At 41.5% G+C, this 17,488-nt stretch overlaps 1 protein-coding gene across 2 annotated transcripts in view; it reads left to right on the top strand.

The window, feature by feature from the left end:
- The window catches only part of igf2bp1 (insulin-like growth factor 2 mRNA binding protein 1), a 50,032-nt gene extending 33,128 nt beyond the window's left edge, over positions 1–16,904 (top strand). The window contains exons 4-15 of one of the 2 annotated variants that reach the window (XM_079282260.1): positions 3,411–3,462; positions 5,758–5,821; positions 7,951–8,241; positions 9,416–9,550; positions 10,850–10,972; positions 11,719–11,854; positions 11,990–12,112; positions 12,691–12,807; positions 14,992–15,066; positions 15,192–15,323; positions 15,435–15,548; positions 16,188–16,904. In XM_079282260.1, the coding sequence (XP_079138386.1) occupies positions 3,411–3,462; positions 5,758–5,821; positions 7,951–8,241; positions 9,416–9,550; positions 10,850–10,972; positions 11,719–11,854; positions 11,990–12,112; positions 12,691–12,807; positions 14,992–15,066; positions 15,192–15,323; positions 15,435–15,548; positions 16,188–16,343 (1,518 nt within the window). In that variant the 3' untranslated portion in view covers positions 16,344–16,904. The remainder of the gene's footprint in view (positions 1–3,410; positions 3,463–5,757; positions 5,822–7,950; positions 8,242–9,415; positions 9,551–10,849; positions 10,973–11,718; positions 11,855–11,989; positions 12,113–12,690; positions 12,808–14,991; positions 15,067–15,191; positions 15,324–15,434; positions 15,549–16,187) is intronic. The other variant, XM_079282261.1, reaches the window with a different exon arrangement.
- Positions 16,905–17,488: the final 584 nt, after the last annotated feature.

Raw genomic sequence — 17,488 nt, 5'->3', positions numbered from 1 at the left:
AAAAAAGAAGAGTAAATAACCTGGGCTGTGATTATTGACCAACAGCAAATATTCTGCCTACCCTCACCATCACTACCTGCCACCATGAGTCCAGATTAAATGTATCCAGGGTCGTATTTTATCACCGCACACATCAGAGCTTTTGACCACGCAGGGGTCTCCCACACCTTATTCATGAAGTGGAAAAAAGAATAAAAAGATACATTTTTAGCTAACGGAGGCAAAACAGCTGATCACGAGATGACGTGTCGTGATATTCAATCGTAAATGGCCATTAAGATTATACTTTGTTTGAATTAATGTTTATTTATTTAAATTCTCGTGCACATTTAGATACAAAAATAACTAGCTTTGTAAAATATCAAAATAATATTTTTTAGAGTTTAATCCAATCATTTGGCAGTCGGTGGCACACACACACACACACACACACACACACACACACACACACACACTAATAAAACGTTCCACTAAAACAGGGGTGTCAAACTCATTTTCACTCTGGGCCACATCAGCATCACGGTCGCCCTCAAAGGGCCGGTTGTAACTGTAAGACTGTATAACTGTAACTTCTCCTAACATATTGGTAAATAACTCTCTCTGCATTTGATTATTGTTTATTCAAGTGTAAACATATTGTACATGCAGTTATATAAATGAAAAATGATATTTAAACACATTTCTGTTATTATAACATAAATCATTTTAATTGAGGGTTAAGAAACCCACATGACTCTATCAAAGATCAAACTATTAAAGAAAATAACAAAGACAAACATCAAACACAAGTTCTGACATTAACTTTGTTCAAAGCTGTTTGTTCACCTCTCTGCATCACTAATGTCCCTCCCTGTCGTCGTCCTGTGCATGCAGCTACATCCAAGAGCTGCTGACTGAGAGTCAGGTCTGATGAACATGATAGATGATGTATCCGTGTTGTCTGTGCTTTCATCAACAGTTCATTACAAACACAAGTACCTGCTCGTCTCTTAGCTGCTGTGTTGTTAGATTGCTGCTAGTTCATGAACTCGGTCTGCGATGGTGTTTCTTCACAAACTGACATTTGTAAAAGTCTGTATCTGGTCGGAGCTCTGCTCACATACCTTCAGCATGCACTGGGCTGTAGCTGTGTACATATATTCTGCTGTGATTGCAGTCTGCCTTTTAATTCTTGGACAGTTTGATGTTTTTCTTGGAGGCTAAATTTAGCTCCGTGTTTGGTGTCAAAATGCCGACGTGAATTGTTTCTCTTCGTGGACATTTTGGGATTATTTGTCGATCTTTTTCAATCGTTGGAAAACCGCTTTTCGGGCTGTTGCCTCTCTTGTCCACCTGTTGTGATAGTTTTAATGTCGGTACACAGACAACATGCTATCTCATAATTTCAACTTTCTATCTCATAATTTCGACCATGGGGATACTTTTATTTTCAAGTCTAACTTTTAATTATTGTTCCAAAAAAAATTTTTTTTTTGCTGGCGGATTGCGGGCCACATAAAATGACGTGGCGGGCCGGATTCGGCCCGCAGGACTTGAGTTTGACACATGTGCACTAAAAGGACAAGCTGAACATCTGAGCTTGCAAACGTGCTCAGCAGCTACAGCAGCATTATGCACAGCGCTGTAGATATGGAAGCAACGACGCATTTAAATGCTTCAATATTTGAGGTTGAATAGCATCTCTACTGGCTGATGTTCCAAACCAAAATTAATCTCATTTACCTGGAATAAAGCTGTGAGACACCCGGTGTTCAGAACAGCACGACTCCTCGTTTCCCTCCCACTGGCTCCTCTTCATCTCTGCTCCGTTCACTTTAATCGGTGGACTCGTCAAACACGACTGAATGCAGAAGATGGGAATGTGGGCCGATCAATAAGCTCTGTGTGCGTGTGCGTGTGCGTGTGCGTGTGCGTGTGTGTGCGTGTGCGTGTGCATGCGCATCTTATTGTTTTGTGAGGATGTGGCACGCTGCCTGCCTTCTCTGGCAAGCGAGTGTGTGTGTGTGTGTGTCAGTCAGACTGCCTCCCTCTCCTCCTCCGTCTCTCCGCTGCTCTGATCCCGCCGCTCGTGTCCACACGAGGGCGACGTCTCTCCGCAAAGCTGACAGAAACATGTCACTTCCATGCTGCTGAACCTTTAATGAGGGTCAGAGGTCACAGCAGTGTATATATATATATATATGTACATATACTTTTTTTAAACTTCATTTCAAATTGTCAGCAAACATTGTATCAAAAGTAAGCATCAGATGATGCATTGCGAACTCAGAAGAGCAGTACCAAAGACGACACAAATACAACGTAGAATAAAGTAGAAACTAACACGCGAGCGAACAACACTTTCAAGATATCACATACAGTCATTATTTTTATAGGTTTTTTTCTTCCTTCATAAATACAAAGAATTTCAGCTTTTTTTTCTCACAGCAGAAAGAAGGGACACTGGAAACATTTATACTTCAAAATAAAAGCATGGCCGATTTAAGTAGTGCAGGCAAAGGTTGAAATCTGATTCAGAATCAAATTTCAAAACACAAAGAAAACATAAAAAATAAAAGGTTAGTCTGTTGCTGGAGACATTTAGGATTCCACACAATAAAAATGATTATGTAAATTATGGAAATAATAATCACATGTAGTTCCCAGATATTACAGGTGCTTCATTCTATCATTGGAATTTCTCATGACTTTTTCAATCAATCACTTTGTCCCTAATGACTTCAAATCCTTGTTTTGTGTTTTAATCGGTGCTTTTCAAAAATACCAAATGTATTGGGACCGTGTCAAAATATCCGGTGCAGTGTGAATAGATGAAACTATTTATGGAGTTGTTTGCCATGGGTCCCAGTTTAAAGTATTTGGCAGACGTACACATTGAAAAATGTCAACCTTTTATTTTGACAGGGGCCCACACTGAGACCAAGGTCTCTGCTTTTGCATTGAAAGACAAATTAACTGGTTTGAATGAATGAGGGTTTAGAAATCCAACGAATGACTGAACACTACATCAAAGGCTGGTAGATACGCTGTTGAGCACTAATGTGGATTGGGATAAAATCTGCAACTTGTATCAAATGAAAAGTATTTATTTTAATGTTTCATAATGGGCAAATTAACTAACAAGAGTAATAATCAGTTTGTTTCTTTTTTTTAGATGACATTAATTGAATAATGTTTTTAGCGTAAATAAGCACAAATGTTTCTCTGACGATACAGAAGTTGATTGAGTCGGTAGTCCTTCAGAAATAATAACAAGATCAACGGATCAAACTGGACCTCGTGTGTTGCAGGCACTCGTTTCACATCAGACGATGAACTAAATTGTGGTTCCACCTTTGTGTCCTTTGGGCTCAGGTGTGTTCTGACACTCCTGGTTTAATCTCTCTTCTTCTTCTCTCTCTGTGTTCCAGGTACTGGATGGTCTGTTGGCTCAGTGTGGAACCGTAGAGAACTGTGAACAAGGTGAGACTCCTGAGCTTTACTCCGGTCTGTGAACGCCTCAGGCTGACACACACACACGTGGCCCGTTTAGACCCGCACAAGCAAGGAAAGACCTTTTAATAAAGAGTTCCCACTCGCGTCACATCGGGGTTCTATATGCGCTGCTTTGCTGCCACCAAGTGGTTTTGTGTCCCAGTGAAGAGGGACCCTGTCCATGTCACAGCCTGCGTTTACTCCTGACTCAGCTGTTTCTCCGTCTCAACTGGTCTACAGCGTCTAAATATAATAATTAGTGCTGGGCAACGATTACAATTTTTAATTGCGATTAATCGCATTGTTATGCTCAACATTCAATAATGAATTCAAAAGTAGTTTTTTATTTTAAAAGTAGTGCTATATGAACAAACGTGCAATAACATTTCGTTTACAAACACTTTAAACAAATCAGGTTCTTTTTAAAAGCAGTATTCCCTTTACACAGTAGCAGTTAAAATACAGTTATGATTCTGATAATTGATATTCAGCCGGTGTTCACAACTTTATCTTCATGTGTGGAAGAGATGCAATTTGAAACATACACCTTGAAAACTGCAAACCTCATCATGTCATGTTTTTTTCTTCTTTTTTTATGTTTGTTAAATTCTCAGTAGCGGTAACTAAATGATATGCTTATTATACATATTCCAAACAAAAATACTTAAAAAAAACTCTAAAAAAATAATATAAATGAATCATTTATTTTTTTGGTATTTTGGTCAGACACATATGCAACGCTGATTACCGTAATATGTGTGGTATTTGTTATAAATGTACGTTGGTACATACAGGGTGATAAGAAGCTATACTTGGAGGGACTTAGGACCCAGGGGAATGTAGGTGAAGGAGACGGAAGAGACGCCACACAAACAGCTGTTCACCGCTTGCTGCCGGCTGGTTCTTGTGTTAAAAATGTCCGCTTAATTCTAAAAAGAAAAACCGCGTTAACTTTCCCAGCACCAATAATAACACCAAACACCTGCTGCTCCAAAATGGAAGATCTAATTGAAAAAAAATTATTTTTTGAAAAATGAGTTTATTAAAACATTAGCACATATGTCGACCTGATCTCCCCTAAATGAGCCAAGATGAACTTGGAAGGGAAAAACAACTTTTTATTTTAGTCATCGATTAATTCACTGAATGAATCGTTTGGTGCGTTAAATGTCAGAGTTCACTAGCTTAGGACCCCGTCTCGGCCGAGGGCAACCTTCGTCGATTATTTGGAGTGTTGAGGAATGGTTGATGGAGATTTAGCCCGTAGCGGTTTGGGGGAGGCTTAGCTGAGGATCCACTGCGGCTCCCGGGCCTTGCAGATCCCCCGGTCTCCATGTGGGATAGGAGGATGATGACTATGGGGTGAGATAACCTTGGGTGGAATGGTTTAACAAGAGGGAGGGAGGGTGGGATGCAGAAAGCACGAGCCAGCTGAGGCTTAGAGTGGGTGGGTATTTGTAGGAGTGTGGCCGGAAGTGGGCGAGTGGCTGAGGAGTGGTCCTGCTCCTGAAATTCTGCTAAATTTGATCAACAATAAAGGGAAAAAGGCCCGCCGCTGTCATTATAGCTCAAGCTGACGTCATCAAATGTTTAAGACAAAGAAAAGCACGGGGTCCTAATTTAGAAGCTGGAACTGAAGAATGACCTAAACCATTAATTGATGGTCGAAATACTTTACTAATCAATCAATCTGAGTCAGAATCCGATTCATAGGCAAGTAGGACTTTACTTTGGTGTATTAGTGCGTTAAATACACAAAGACAGAGAAATTACAATTTAAAATATAAGCAAGTATTGCTGAAATCAAGAAAAATGGATGTAGAATATTAGGAAAACGCAATCTAAATATCAAAAAAATACTATAACAATATGTACAATGGTTTTTATTTTAATTTTATTTACTGGACTTACATTCCTTCGTGAGAAGGCCAAGAAATTATTGCTCTTTCGTACAACGTCACGCTCCTAATTGATTTTAACGGTTGTGTTTTCAAGCTTTATTTTTCGCAATTGCGTTTAAAGTCAGAATCAAAATGTGACAATTCAGGCTTTGAGTTTAGGTCGGTTTAGGGTGAAAGAGCTCTGATTTGAGTTGATGCATCAATACCTGTGCAGAGGTCAAATTTGGGGAAATCGGCCTCAGCGTCGATGTGAGGATGCAACCTTGTTTCTCCAGCAGTCCACTCTGTGCTTTTACTTTGAAACAACTCCTAATGTATGCACCGGAGCTAGAAGAAGTCCGAGCTACCATCAATGAACTAACTCATGCTGTCTGTCTCTCAGTGAACACAGAGAGTGAGACTGCAGTGGTTAACGTCACGTATGCATCCAGGGAGCACGCCAGGCAGTAAGTTTCTCTCTTCCTCTGTAACATCCTCTCGAAAGGTTTTCCATCGGTTTCTAACATTCTGCATGCACTTGGTGCCATTTAAAAACAAAAAATAAAAACAAAAAAAATGTAAACAAACATTTTACAAAAACAACTGTGTTCAGTTTAAATGTATTCATGAATGTTACATCATATCCTTTTTTTGGTGCCAGTTTGACCCTAACTGAGATCTGTGCAGACACTCTAAAGAACCACTTTTAAAACGTTCTAATCACAAAAATAACGTTCCAATCTAAAAAACAATAAAAAAGATGCCTCAAATTGTAATTTATTTATTTGAATTAAGTATCAGCCAATAAAACAGAATTGAGATGTTCAGCAAGTTGTATGTTCTACGCTCCACTTGTGGCATCTAGTGGTCATTTGAAGGAACTACACCTTTAAACTTCAGAAGCATTGCGATCTCTCTGTAGGTGTAGTATTACCACACTATAAAATTACATTCAAGCAGTGGTGGCTGGTGGATTTTTTTTTGGGTAGGGCCATCCAATCAATTTCAGCAAATAGTATAATTCAATGCAAAAAAAAAAAAAGGTATCAAAAACGCATTACTACTTTGCAGTTACATTGTTATCATTTATTCCAACACTGACATAATAAGGACATCTTATTCATACAATTCAGTATATATATATATATATATATATATATATATATATATATATATATATATATATATGACAGTTATTTGTAAAGGAACTTTGCTCTTCTGAGTGGCAAACCTCTCAATGACCTTCTTATTGAAGTCAGGCATGTCCCTGACAAGTTCCTTCTCCATGGAGAGCACAGCCAGAGCATTAAAACGCTCTTGTACGTTACCGTTAGCATCGAGTGGGTGGAAATGTCCGTCGTCTCGTCTGCTTGAATGGCGATAAAATCAGCGTTCTTTACTTCCTCCAGAATGTAATCCCTTACAACCGACAGCATGCAGTCCAACAGCTCATTTTGTACAGTCTTCGACGTCCCTGTAAAAACGCTGGCTGTCTCCAGGTGCTCCTCCAACACACCGTCGAGGGACGCAACAAAACCCACCAGTCCCTTCAACACGCCAGGGTTGTCCGAGGAGTCGGTCTCATCATGCCCACGCAAAGCCAACTCAAAAGCCCCACACAACTTGACACAATCAATTATTTTTGATAAAATGTGCCGGTTTTTATCCACCTCCTCGTTGTGTTTCTTTACCGCAAGCCGGTGACCGTCGTCCAGCTGGGTAGCGAGAACACGCGAGATGAGAACTAGACGCGGGCACTCCGGGAGAAAAAGACTTCCGGGAGGGTCTGGTCCTCCCAGAAGTCTTTTTTAGGGCGCTGATTGGCTAAATTGTCACTCATTTATTTCTTTAATCAGTGATTGGCTGAGCTGCTTATTAGACCCGTCTTCCTTGGGCCAAATCGATCTGGCCCCAGCACGTGCACGCGCAGTAGAGACGTGCACGGGGACAGCTGAGAGGTGCACCAGCAGAGAGGACAAGCAGGGAAAAGCATTTATTTTGCGCAAATATCTTATTTTACAAATATTACTGGGTATATTACATAGCTCAAAAACACAAATATTGACAATTTGTATAATTTATTCATATAATTAAAAAAAAAAAAGAATGATATTATAATTATTTATTTTATTTTTTTGTGGCTCAAGGTGGGTGGGGCGAGGCCCCGTGGCCCTCTATTGGCCGGCCGCCACTGCATTCAAGTAACATTTAATATTCTACAAAAGTATTAGCAGCAAGATAAAGTGAAGTTTGTATGTTCTGCAAAGTTTTAAGCACAAAATGTACCAAAAACACTGGCAATGAGGAATATCTTGCATAGACAAGAATGAGAATAAATATGAAATTAACTTTAAATCATACCCTCTAAACTAAAACTAAATCAGGTTTGAATTGAAATCAAACACTATTTCTAAGCTTGTTTACAAGATATTAGGTGGAGTACAGTTCATCCTCCTCATTTCAATTCTATTCGATGCAGGCTCTAAGTTTATTCTGTTATTATCATCGCTACCGCTGTTAGCTTGATGCTAATAATTACCAAACCTGTAAGCTATGCTTAGAAGTCCATAATGCTCATGTCCTGTGTCCCCCTCAGAGCCATCCAGAAGCTGAACTTGTACCAGTTTGAAAACAACGCCCTGCGCGTCTGCTACATCCCCGACGAGAACTCCGAGCAGGAGGGGAGCCAGCGGGGGCCCGACAACGGCAGGCGCGGCTACGGGCCCCGCGGCGGGCCCCGCGGCAGCTCCCCAAACTCGGGCATGCCCCCAAAGCCGCCGCACGCCGACATCCCCCTGAGGCTGCTGGTACCCACGCAGTACGTCGGAGCCATCATCGGCAAGGAGGGCGCCACCATCCGCAACATCACCAAGCAGACGCAGAGCAAGTGAGTGAGCCCGTCTGTGAGGAAATGCCCGCGCGTGTTCAGCGGTGAAGCGTTCTTACAGAGGAAAATAGTGCGTCTGTGACTCTGCTGCATCCCGCAAAAACAACAACAAACTGAACCGCTTCTGTCCTACGTTTGTAACCGACAAACCATGTATCCCTTTCTGCCCTTGTCTACCAGAACATCAAAATAACATGCAAACAGAAAACAAATGCTTTACTCAGTTAACCGATGGCCGCAAAACAAAGGCTGAATTCCATGAATGTTCACGGCTCAAACTCGCGCCATTGGTCCATCATCCAAAATACTAATCGAGTTAAATCTGTTCAGAACCAAATAAACAAATACACTGAAGATGGATTTCTACTCTAAATGCACTTAGAAATCACGAGCAATGAAAGAAAAGACAAAACTCACAATTAGCACAGTTGATTCTTTACTGATAGCAAGAGGCTATTTAGCTTCCACACACATTTAGGTCTTTATTTTACTACTTTGTTTATTTGCATATTCGGACTGGCCGGACAATTTCATGGTGATATCTTATAGTTAAATTTGTTTTTTGCCCTTTTCACCTCAAAATATCATTTTACAACACACGTCTTTAAAATGAGTTTTGTCAAAGTGAGTTTTGAGCCAGAATCCTCTTCAGTGTTACTTACATACAATCAACTTTGCAGTTTAATTCCTCTCTATTTTTGGAAGGTTTTTACAGAGGGGTTTGTTCATAAATCTATCATAACCTTATTTATAGAACATTTTATTTTAAACACAAGGACATGGCCGAAATGGCTTTTGTATGTCTGAAGATGGTATTTTCTGATTTATGTAAAAACATTTAGATTTTAATATGTCAACAAAATGAACCAAGAATTTTGAACCTGGCTTTATCCAATGTTCACATTTCTGTCCTGAAAATGTATGCAAATGATCACGTATTCAATAAGATAATGCCTAGTTAGCGTATTTAAACATAACATTTCAGAAGAACGTAAAAAGTAATTGTCTTATTGTAAATACCGGTAATCAACTGGGGAAGCTTCATGGCGATATGGATTAGGTCAAATGTTTTGCCTCTATACCTGCAGTGTCTTCCCCTAATAAGCACCTTTCACTGAACTCAGGAGGTCCTGGACCCGGGGACTTAACAAAGTGGTTCTGGTCTTTCCCGCAGGATCGACGTGCACCGCAAGGAGAATGCAGGCGCTGCTGAGAAGCCGATCAGCATCCACTCAACACCCGAGGGCTGCTCCTCTGCCTGTCGCATGATCATGGACATCATGCAGCAGGAAGCCAAAGACACCAAGACGTATGTCCTCACTCAGGAAAAAAGACTTTTCTTCTCCTTTGGGGCAATCACTTTTTAAACAGACCCAGTTTCTTTTTAATTGACTTCATTGCATGAACTGTTGAGCCGTAGCTTCATGAAAGTACAATATAAAGCCTGTATTGTTATTATGCTAGTATAATGCTAGTATACCAATATAAGTCAATTTGTTACTGTGACATTAGTATTGTTACCAGTACGAACATTACTCCCAAGAATTTATTCTAGATATTGACAGTAAGCTGGAAAACGTCTCAGAAACGGTGAAAAAGCGTTTTTTATATATATATATATATATATATATATATATATATATATATATATATATATATATATATATATATATATAAATCAGAATCAGAATATATATCTTTATGCTTATATATATATAGTATCTTTATTTTCAGCAAATATATAATGGAATACCATTAAATAGATGATATTGACAGTGATTTAGTTATTTCATAGAAATGGACAGTTTAGCATCATAGCATCACGACCTTTGTCACAAAATGAGAATTCAACCATTTGGTCGAGCATATTTTTAGACAGTAAAAAAATCATACAAGAAACATAAAAAAACATTCAATGCATCATATAAACAAAAATGAAAGGTTCGATTTGTTTTTCAATTTCTTTGCAAATATTGCATTTTAATGATATTGTCTTTACTACCTTTAACATGAAAAGACTATCAAACCGTTTGGTAGAGCATGTTTTAAGAAAATGAATTAATAACCCTTATTTGACTCTTTTGTTGTATCGAGTCACAGTTTCTGAAATATGTCTGTTATATGTCTGAAATAACTCGTCTGTTTGTTCCTATAGGAAGACTTAAATTACAGATTTTGATGACACATCTCCAGTCTAGCTATCGAATGTCAAATATAAGTGGCCGTCACGTATACTTTTTAAGGATCTAAAGATAGCTTACATTTAGTTTTGACGAGTATAATCAAAGTTGTAGATATTTAGAATTTCTACCTGTAGGTTTTTGACTGGTGAGGAAGGCTATTATGGATGTTGATTACTGATAGGAGTGAAGTTCCATTTCATGTTTAAACGTCCTGCCATAAAAGACACAGCGACATCTAGTGGCTCAATCAGGTGTTGATATAGTGATTCACAATGTGCTCTACAAACAGCTGAGCAAAACGCTATCGTATTCAACATAATCCTTGGCCAGTTTCCCTTCGTGAAGGCTCTCTATCTCGCTGTGGGAAAGATGGGTACAGAGAGGAAAATGTTCCTCCCACATGACTGCTGCTTTTCTGTTTGCAGTGCTGATGAGGTTCCTCTGAAGATTCTGGCTCATAACAACTTTGTCGGACGCCTGATCGGGAAGGAAGGACGCAACCTGAAAAAGGTCGAGCAGGACACTGACACCAAGATCACCATCTCCCCGTAAGACTCGCATGACACACACACACACGCTGAGTTTCATAGACCTGATTGACCCTTCACTAAGTCCCACCCTCTCGAACGCAGACTGGCCAATCGTAGCGTAGCGCAGCATCGGCCGGCTCCGACCGGGGTCCGACAACTATTATCAGAGAGGATGGAAGAAGATACGGGTTTCTAAAACGTTACGTTTCTGCGTAAAACCAGTGTAGCTAACATTAGCAGAGTACGTCAGCATATCATTAACTTGCCTTACCGCTTCTGTGCTACGCTAGCTACTAAAGGTATACTTAATGTATACAGATGCTGCTTTTTGATGATTGTTACAGTGAATAAAGACCTGCCCGGCTTTAAAGGAACAGTGTTGTCCTTTAATTTCATTGTCTTCTGTCTGGATCTCCAGGTGATGTGGAGGTTCACGTTTACTCTGAATCAGTTTCAATCATGATCATCTCCTTCAATCCCATATTGTAGACCCTTCTGTCTTTTTCTTTTTTTCTTTTTTTTTTTACAAAAATTAGATATTTTTTCGTGGACTGCAGTTAGTGACACTCTGTGGTAGCGGCTGCGGGGCGGGCGGGGCTTAGCGAAAGGTCACTTTCATCGAATTCTTTAGGGATAATAAGGTAATTTATTGGATGGAAAAATATATACAACACATACACGTTCATCAAGTTACTGAGAGACGTTTACAGCAACGTGTCACTTTGAAATAAATTGATGCGCTCCCTCTTCTCTAATGTGTGCAGTCTTCAGGACCTGACGCTGTACAATCCAGAGAGGACCATCACAGTCAAAGGCTCTATCGAAGCCTGCGCCAACGCTGAGGGGGAGGTCATGAAGAAGGTCAGAGAGGCCTACGAGAACGACATCGCCGCCATGAATGTGAGTCTGCTCGCTCCATTATTACGTATTTATTCGTTTGATATGAAACACTTTGGGGCTCCATGCTATGTTTAGTGCACACACAGACTTGTAAAGCTTGAGATGGATTCTAACCTGCAGCCTCCTTCTCTTCAGCAACAGACCCACCTGATCCCTGGGCTCAACCTGGGTGCTCTGGGCCTCTTCCCTTCCTCCTCCAATATGCCTCCACCCCCGCCTGGAAACGCGTCCGGCAGCGCCCCCTACGGTTGCTTCGGGGTAAGAACTGCAAATTCATTCATGCATTTATTTACACAGTTCTGTTAAAGAAAAAAAAACTTCATCGCAATAAAGTCATGAATCAGTATGGGTCACGTGATGTCCAATATATTTACATGCATTTCAAATTATTATTTTTTCAATGTTTTATACACGATGTGAGCAAACGAGAAAGAAAAGAGGAAAAAGATACTTTGTATTCATCCATATATACACTTACAGATACACACATGTATGAACACAAATATTTATATGTGCACATCGATGCATGCATCCAGATATACACCATCCATAAATATACATTCACTAAAAATGTTATAAGCTAAAGATAACCAGACAATCAAACTGGAGAGTGGAAAAAAAGTAAAAAAAAACAAATCTCTCAAAGATCTTGATTGAGTACTGATTATGTTGTCCCTCAATGCTGGAGTCATCCCCCTCTAGTCACTTTGACACCAAAACGTGGGACAATAGGATCCAGGTTGAAAACACAGGAGTTCCCCGTGAAGTCCCAATAACAACGTATCGCTTCTGTAACAGATTTTTTGTGACGACATTTCTGCTTTGTGTGTGTTCAGGCTCCGGAGCAGGAGACGGTCCACGTTTACATCCCAGCCCAGGCAGTGGGAGCCATCATCGGGAAGAAGGGACAGCACATCAAGCAGCTGAGCCGCTTCGCCGGGGCCTCCATCAAGGTCAGTGACGGGGCCCGACGCACTCCACCAAACACGTCGCAGTACCACGAGGGGTCTTGCTTAAGTTTCCGCTTATCCTCAAACTACTATAATCTAGGTTCATGAAATGCTTGTCTGACGATTATGGTCTCCCTAAGTCATTACTGTGTTTTTGTAATTTTTTTGAATGCCATTTTCTGAACACATAAAGACGACGCTCGCCCTGTGAAGTCTGCTGAGGTTGCAATTAGCAAATTATGTAAAAACTGCCTTTTGGTTTGTGCTGTTTTTGCCAGTTACACTGGTTGTCTTTTTGATTCCTCAGTTTCAGTGGCGGCTGGTGTTTTTTTTTTGGGTAGGGCCATCCAATCAATTTCAGCAAATACTATAATTCAATGCAAAAAAAAAAAGGTATCAAAAACGCATTAGTGCTTTGCAGTTACATTGTTATCATTTATTCCAACACTGACAAAATAAGGACATCTTATTCATACAATTCAGTATATATATATATATATATATATGTATATATATATATATATATATATGTATATATATATGTGTATATATGTATATATATATATATATATGTATATATGTATATATATATATATGTATATATGTATATATATATGTATATATGTGTATATATATATATATATATATATATATATATATATATATGTGTATATATATATATATATATATGTATGTATATATACATATATATACGTATATATATATATATATATATATATATATATATATATATATATATATATATATATATATGTATATATATATATATATATATATATGTATATATATATATACATATATATACATATATATGACAGTTATTTGTAAAGGAACTTTGCTCTTCTGAGTGGCAAACCTCTCAATGACCTTATTATTGAAGTCAGGCATGTCCCTGACAAGTTCCTTCTCCATGGAGAGCACAGCCAGAGCATTGAAACGCTCTTGTACGTCACCGTTAGCATCGAGTGGGTGGAAATGTCCGTCGTCTCGTCTGCTTGAATGGCGATAAAATCAGCGTTCTTTACTTCCTCCAGAATGTAATCCCTTACAACCGACAGCATGCAGTCCAACAGCTCATTTTGTACAGTCTTCGACGTCCCTGTAAAAACGCTGGCTGTCTCCAGGTGCTCCTCCAGCACACCGTCGAGGGACGCAACAAAACCCACCAGTCCCTTCAACACGCCAGGGTTGTCCGAGGAGTCGGTCTCGTCAAGCCCACGCAAAGCCAACTCAAAAGCCCCACACAACTTGACACAATCAATTATTTTTGATAAAATGTGCCGGTTTTTATCCACCTCCTCGTTGTGTTTCTTTACCGCAAGCCGGTGACCGTCATCCAGCTGGGTAGCGAGAACACGCGAGATGAGAACTAGACACGGGCCCTCCGGGAGAAAAAGACTTCCGGGAGGGTCTGGTCCTCCCGGAAGTCTTTTTTAGGGCGCTGATTGGCTAAATTGTAAGTCACTCATTTATTTCTTTAATCAGTGATTGGCTAAGCTGCTTATTAGACCCGTCTTCCTTGGGCCAAATCGATCTGGCCCCAGCACGTGCACGCGCAGTAGAGACGTGCACGGGGACAGCTGAGAGGTGCACCAGCAGAGAGGACAAGCAGGGAAAAGCATTTATTTTGTGCAGATATCCTATTTTACAAATATTACTGGGTATATTACATAGCTCAAAAACACAAATATTGACAATTTCTATAATTTATTCATATTATTTTAAGAAAATAAATAAAAAAAATGTTATTTTATTTTTTTGTGGCTCAAGGTGGGTGGGGCGAGGCCCCGTGGCCCTCTATTGGCCGGCCGCCACTGCTCAGTTAATTTTGTTGCGTTGTGGCATTTCGGAGAACAATGCAACGAACAGCGCGTCGAGTGTGAACGCCTCCGCTCACGCATGGAGCTTGCACGCCACCTGCAGTGGCTCGTGCTATGGCGGCAAGCGCGAGTACAAACTGGGCTTTAGACCACCGTTATTATGGAAGGCACATGTCAACCGACGTCGCAAGTGTTTTGTGAAAGGAGGCCGCGTGCATGGAACAGGCGGAAATTGACACGCCGCTCCTGACACGTCCAGAACGGATGCTAGAGGGGTACCTAGAGCGTCATAGCTTGAAGTGTAGGGAGTGAGAAAGTGTCTGTAAGTGAGGTGTTTCTCCTTCAGATCGCCCCAGCTGAAGCTCCAGACTCCAAAATGCGGATGGTGGTTGTGACAGGACCCCCAGAGGCTCAGTTTAAGGTAAGACATTCCCTGCTGATTAATATTCATCCCATTTATTTTGTGTCGATGTGGGTGTAACAAACTGCGGTTATGATCCGGCGATATCAAAAAGAATCATTAACCTCTTCCTCTCCCTCTTGCAGGCTCAGGGCAGAATCTACGGCAAACTGAAGGAGGAGAACTTCTTCGGGCCGAAGGAGGAGGTCAAACTGGAGACCCACATCAAGATGGCCGCCGCTGCAGCCGGAAGGGTCATCGGCAAGGGGGGCAAGACGGTAAGCCACCCGAACCTCACGCTTCAGCTCCCTCTTGCTTCAACACTACAAGGTTCTGTCATCAGGTTGTTCCTTCCTCTTAAAGTAAAAAACAACAACTTGTGTCTTCAGGTGAATGAGCTTCAGAACCTGACAGCGGCTGAGGTGGTGGTCCCCAGGGAACAGACACCTGATGAAAATGACCAGGTCATTGTCAAGATCAATGGACATTTCTACGCCAGCCAGGTACTCCTACTACTCCATCGCCTCCGTCATTAAGCTTTGACTCGTCACTTATTCATTAGTTTGTAACAGCACAGCATACTGATATCCTGTGCATCAGACCGGCACCGCATCGGAATTCCAATGCAAACGCCAAATGCAGTGACATCTTTAGGATCTTTGCATTTCCATCCCTGAAAAAGGGTACAAGTATAATCTAGTGGCAAACCTATGAATTCATGTTATTGTCAGATGCCTCTTGCCACAGCTGTCGTTGACATATTAGAGAATTACATCATTGACAGCTAATTTAACTTCATGGTTAATCAGTAGCACGTTGCACAGTTAACACTGCAGCCAGTTGCTATAACATATTAAATACAACTCTGTAAAAGTAATTCATGTAAAATACAGTTGAATGATCACCTTTAAAGTTGATTAGCAAATTGGTTTTGAGACCTGTTTCTTGCCACCTGACAAATACAAGTCCGGTTATCCGTCTCCCTGATGCTCTGGTTTGATCTTAACTACCTCCTGATGGAAATATCTGTCTCTTTAGCTGCTAAATGCTCCACTATGTTCACCAGTTAGTCGCCATCTTTGTACACCAAGTGTAGCTTTCAATTTGCCACGAACCATTCTCATCTGTCCTCTGTCCTCCAGTTGGCTCAGAGGAAGATCCGGGACATCCTGACCCAGGTCAAACAGCCACAGAAAGGCGGGATGGGCTCGGGCCCCAGTCCTAACCCTCAGGGCTTCACAGAGATGGGCAGCCCCACGCAGGGAGTGACTCAGGACCACCAGCCGCGCAGGAAGTGAGGGTCCCCCTGCCATCCTCCTCACATGCCGTGGGGCCCCACACCGCTTCACGGACGGACAGACAGACAGACAGACAGACAGACAGACAGACAGACAGACGGACGGACGGACAGACGGACAGACGGATTGATAGACGGATACAGGAGAGCGACACATGGACCCAGCGATAGACAGGGAGAGACATAAAGAGGGAGGGAGTAAGCCCGATAGCCGGAGAGAAAGATGTTTAAAATCAGAAAATGAAATGAAAAAAAAAACAAAAAGGAAGGTTATTAAGATAAAATGTAACGCAAGAACAGAAACCAGATGCCAGGCCAGAAGAGAGACTGAGTGAGGATGAAGGAAAGGAGGGATGGAGAGGGAGGGGGCGCCGTCCTCCTAGTGTGCCTCAGTAGGGCTGCAGCCAGCTCCTCACCCGCTGCAGCTTTCACAGATCCTGCATCGGACGGCTTTAACACTCGTCCGCCTGGTTCCACATGCACTGTGGAGACACACTAGCAGGGGCCCCGTTCGTTCCTCCGTTACCCTACCGACCTCTCCCGCCATCTGCAGTCAGTCCTATATTTTAAGGGTGTTTTTTTTAAACATAGAGATATATGTATAGAAATGTTTTATTCAGAGCTATTATCGATAGAATGCAGTGAGGCGGGAGAGGGGACGAGGAAACCGACCGCAGCAGCACATGGGGGGGGGGGGGGGGGGGGGGTCTGGCGCCAGCCCAACTCGCCCTCTAACCTCGCCAGCCAATGAAAGTCTGGAAGAGGGGCCGCAGATGTTAACACCGCTCTTTAAAAAAAGACATATCCGAATAGTGGAGAGTTTAGAAGACAATATGAGGTTGTAAATATATAATCTTCATGTAAATGTTAAGAAATGCTGTGTCTGGCCGCCTTGCCTTTAAAAAAAAGGGGGTTTTCTGTACTTTTCCCAGTCCCTTGTCTATGATATGTAGCATAATATAGCCTACAACGGGGCTGTGGGCTGGGGAGGCACCGAGGGCCCCCTTTCCACAATTCGCCGTGTGGCGGAAGGCGCAGCAGGAGACAGTAAGGGGAGCGGCGGTCGCGGCTGGTCCTGCAGTTCTATTGCAGCGGCTCAGCTCACGCACACGTGAAACCGTTATAGAACAGCCGGCGGCTATGCTA

This window comes from Melanostigma gelatinosum (genome assembly GCF_949748355.1).
Source record: "Melanostigma gelatinosum genome assembly, chromosome: 13".
Lineage (NCBI taxonomy): Eukaryota > Metazoa > Chordata > Actinopteri > Perciformes > Zoarcidae > Melanostigma > Melanostigma gelatinosum.
This window is presented reverse-complemented; position numbering and strand designations above follow the sequence as displayed.